Source organism: Polyodon spathula, chromosome 23 (genome assembly GCF_017654505.1).
Source record: "Polyodon spathula isolate WHYD16114869_AA chromosome 23, ASM1765450v1, whole genome shotgun sequence".
Lineage (NCBI taxonomy): Eukaryota > Metazoa > Chordata > Actinopteri > Acipenseriformes > Polyodontidae > Polyodon > Polyodon spathula.
Window position 1 is genome coordinate 22399321 of NC_054556.1, and position 4516 is coordinate 22403836.

Genomic DNA, 4516 nt, shown 5'->3' on the forward strand with positions numbered 1-4516 from the left:
CAGAATGTAATATGTATTCAGGAGAGGATATCTCCCCTTGAATGCACTTCCCAGTCATTCGGCCGCTGTGTGGTTTAGCAGGGCTTGCCTCTGTCTTGACATTCTAGTTAATTTTACCACCTGTTAACTGGGGGCAAGAACCCAGCAGACATCTGAACTTTATTTCCACATGTTTTACTGTGGTATATATGTGCATGTATGCACACAATGCACACCCATATATATATATATATATATATATATATATATATATATATATATATATATATATATAGGTAGGTATTATTTGTATTAAAAACTTTGTAAAATAGTCCCTATTTTGTCTTCTTTTAAAATCATGCTGTGTCTTTAGCCAGTGGTTTTGAAATAATTGGTCTAAGTCTACCCTGTGGTTTATCAAAAATCCAAGAAAATGGAATAAGAAAGGGCTGTGAACTAAAACCTAAACATTGTGGGTTTTTAAACATGTCTTTACTTCTCAGACGCTCATCGTGCTATCACAGGGTCTAATCTTGGTATGGTAATACTAAAAACAAGGGCAAGTCTTTCACTGCATACGCATTGAGCTGCATTCATGAAGCAATAGCTGTGTCAGTAAATGTGTTTTAGCCCTTTATGAATGCAGCTGTACCTGTGATACTTTCAAATATCGCAAAATGCCAAACGCTTGAAACACACACATAATAAGCATTACAAATTTTATTATTAAAACAATTAGAAACAAATTTGAAAGATAACAACCATTGTAACTATTTACAGAGGAAAAAAAAAAAAAATGTGCAAATAATTTTGTCCTGTTAATTAACTTTTGAAATGTTCTGCAAAATCAACAGATTTCATGTTAATCCCAAGCACACACACACAAACACACACACACACACACACACACACACACACACACACACACACACACACACACACACACACACACACACACACACTTTTTGTTTTGTATAATCCAATATAAAACAGAGACATAAAACTACAATGCACATTCAGTTCTAAACCAGTCCTGTAAAACCTTAGTGCTACACTCCAGCACCACATGTATCTCTTCACAGACACGCAACAATCACTTATCCCTGGATGGCAGACCGTTCTACTTAAGAGTTTATTTCATTTGGGCTTAAACAGCTAGTTAGCATTTTCATTTCATTCTGAGGTTTGAGGCCCATGATACTTACCACATCTGGTAAATCTGATCATAATGTCAGCAAAACACACAAGTTAGAATCACATCTTAATCAAAGTGTAATGATTGCACGATTTGTTTAGATTTTTAAATTGTCATTATATATAAAACAATTGATATCTGAGAACCAGTGCATATGATAAAAAAAAAAAAAAAAATGTTATAGTACTGTCCAAATGACATCACAGATTTGATATAAATTATGCATACTATAGGACATGTAGCAATACTAGAGTATATTAAGTGTTTTCACTTGAAACCCATGTTTATAGTTAGTCGGAAAAATATTTGGTCAGGCGTCTGTATTCAACATTGTATCTTTAAATGATCTAAATGGGAAATCAATAAATCAGAAAAAATATGTATTCATAATTTTAAACAATCAATCATAATGGACAATGTCTCTTATAATGTAAAAATATTATAAAAACATTGATAGAAACTTTTCGTTAAAACGTTTACATTTGTTTCTTTTTAGTAAGAGCGAATCTATTTTTTTTTTTATCCAGTTATCTTTTGATTTATGTTTACTATATGACATACATTATAGACCAAATATTTTTTTTGTGACTAACCCCACATTGCAATTTAGCCTGTGATGCAAGTGCTGTAGTACACAGCATTGCTGGCATCTGACAAAGCATTTATCAAAGGGCTCTCCTCGCAAGATATGTGTCTAGGAGTCACCTTGGATAAAGAGACGCTGTACGTCTGTCCAGGGCCATCAAGACGAGTCCTGCTCATGTTGAGGTACTGGTCAAACTCATTGCGGTCCATTTCTGTCCAGAACTCTGAGTGCTCCACATTGTCCACTTGGTGAGCCTCTGGTGGAGGAGAGAGCTGGCCAAGATGGCCTGAGAAACTGGGCTGGTTGTAGTAGACACTGCGAGTGTGAGGGTTCTTCATGACATCAGGGCTCGGGGAGAAGGAGATGTGCGTCTTTTCAGCTCTCATAATGTGTGCCTTCTCTTGACGGCACTCTGATGATTTCTGGGAGTGGTGTTGTGGGTGGTGGTGGTGTTGGTGGTGGTTGTGGTTGTGGTAGTTAATCCAGGGCACCAGGTTCAAGTCTTCATGCATGTGGGGTGGGAAGAAGACTGGGTCACTCTCCTCCAGCACGTCCAAAGGAGACATCTCAGGGGTTGGCAGCCCGTAGCTCTCAAGCTCAGAGCCCATAGGGTGAAGGTCTCTGAAGTGGGTAAGCAGAGGCAGTTGGTGGTGGCTCCCATTGTGGTGATTCATAGTGTAGTTTTCACCACCGCAAGTCCGGGAAAGGCTGTGGAGAAGGAGGTTTGGCTCCATCCTTTTGATTTTCTTGGCTTGCTTCTTTCTCCTTGGGCGGTATTTGTAATTGGGGTGATCTTGGAGATGCTGGACTCGCAGCCTCTCTGCTTCTTCCACAAAGGGACGTTTTTCAATCAAACTCAGAGCTTTCCAGGACTGCCCTGTGCAAATCAAAGAAGAAGAAAAAAAGTATTTTTTTTAGTTTTTACTCATTTTGTATTTCTGTGAGTAGTGGACTCCCATGAAAGAATGTATTTTTTTTTTTACCATAAACAATCATATTTACTAAAGTTACCAAAAAATATAGGTTTTCTAATAATCAAAAGGCTGATAGTGCTTGATCGAAACAAATCAAGTGCATGTACAGCAGAAGCATTTAAACAATAGAAGCATTAAATTAATAAAACAACAAAAAGGTGCACTCGAGAAAAATCTTTGGATATCCAAAATGTCCTTATGGAGAAATTATATGAAAGTTCTATTTCTCAATTCACGGTAATTATAATAAGATTATAATTATAATATAATTGCAGCTTTGAAAAATAACTCTGGAAACCATAAATGTGCAGTATCAAGCTGTCTGGTTAATATATACAGAATATATACAATTATAAAAAAAAAATTATACAAATAAAGTCAGTGTTAGAAATTAAACTTTTTTTACCTAACATTTTGCTCAGGACTGCATTGTGCAGATCAGGGTTTTGCAGAGCCAGACGTTTCCTTTCGTCTTTAGCCCAGACCATGAAGGCATTCATGGGCCGCCGAATCCTGGATTCTTCTCCGGATTTCCCCTCCAAGCTTCCTGGAGCCGTACCTAATCCAAACCCGCACTCAGGGCTGGCCGTCTGGCCCTCAGCGGCAGCAACAGAACCTGGATCTCCCACTAGTGTCTGGTCGAACCCAAGCCCGGGATCACAGCCTGGGCTGTGGGCTCCGACCCATGAACAGTCGCCCCTGGGCTGAGAATTCTCCTCTCTACGATAACTAGACTCAGATATATTCATTCCAGCAAGAAAACCTTGTTTTTCAAAATCTATTTTATTAAAGAAAGCTGAAGATATTGCTATTATCCTCTGATAACTATTCAAGCTAGATCGCTGGCCAAACTCTCCTCTAGACCTTTTTTTCTAAAGGTTTGAAAGTTGTGGTGTGTGTTGATATGTTGATGGTGTAAATATATAAACTCTTCACCAATCAGAGCGCAGGAAAAGAGGAGCATTGTTTGCAGTATATCCAGAGGAGGAGCTGAACCCCCCCCCCCAATCCAGTGAAATTTGAGAGGGGTATTGTTCATAGGTTCAATTGAAATTAGATTTCCTGCTTGGCATTATGCTGCATTCCCTAACTCTGCCTCCTCAGCTAGTCGCCTCTTGAGTTAAAAGTCTCCAAAATCCTGACTGCGGTTGCCTCAAACCACAGTCAATGTCACAATCATTAACAGCCCATTTTCATGAGAAACAGAAATTTTTGAAATTTAATTAAGAACAGCGTATTTTAACCCCTTACTCACCAACTGATGACACGGTCTGTCCACAGCCTGGAGACAACTTTAAACCAGCACCACTTTGCAAATCCCCCTGCGTGCATGAGATATTGTTAGATTCAGTCAGCTCCTTTGACAGTATTTGCTACAGTAAAAAGTAAAAAGGTATCCCAAATTAGCGGAGATTCTGCAGATAGGTCTCTGGGTAAGCACAACTGAAAGGACCTGCTGGAAAATGAGACCACCTGCAGGTCAAGAAAACATGGTTGTTGGGTTATGGATAGATTTAGATTTCCCAGAATAATATGTAGGTGCTGGATGATGCAAATGGAGCTGTCAGCTTTAATTAGGTTTTAATAACCACTGGACCCCAAGATGACAAGACTGAAGTGAACCACTTAACGCAGTCCTAATGGACCTAAGCAATGGCAATGCATTTCAGATGACTACATGTAACAGCTATGGCCATACATGAATGAGAAACTGAAGAAAAAAAAGTGACATTTCAAAATCGAACATGAAATACTGTACTACTATTATGGCTTCTGGTAGAC

General features: G+C 38.7%; 1 protein-coding gene across 1 annotated transcript; it reads right to left on the reverse strand.

The window, feature by feature from the left end:
• Positions 1-886: 886 nt before the first annotated feature.
• LOC121297693 (transcription factor Sox-18A-like) lies at positions 887-3636 on the reverse strand. Its single transcript, XM_041224139.1, has 2 exons — positions 3141-3636; positions 887-2637 (listed from the first exon to the last, which is right to left on the reverse strand). The coding sequence occupies exons 1-2, from the start codon at positions 3481-3483 to the stop codon at positions 1781-1783; spliced, it is 1200 nt and encodes a 399-aa protein (XP_041080073.1). The 5' UTR covers positions 3484-3636; the 3' UTR covers positions 887-1780.
• Positions 3637-4516: the final 880 nt, after the last annotated feature.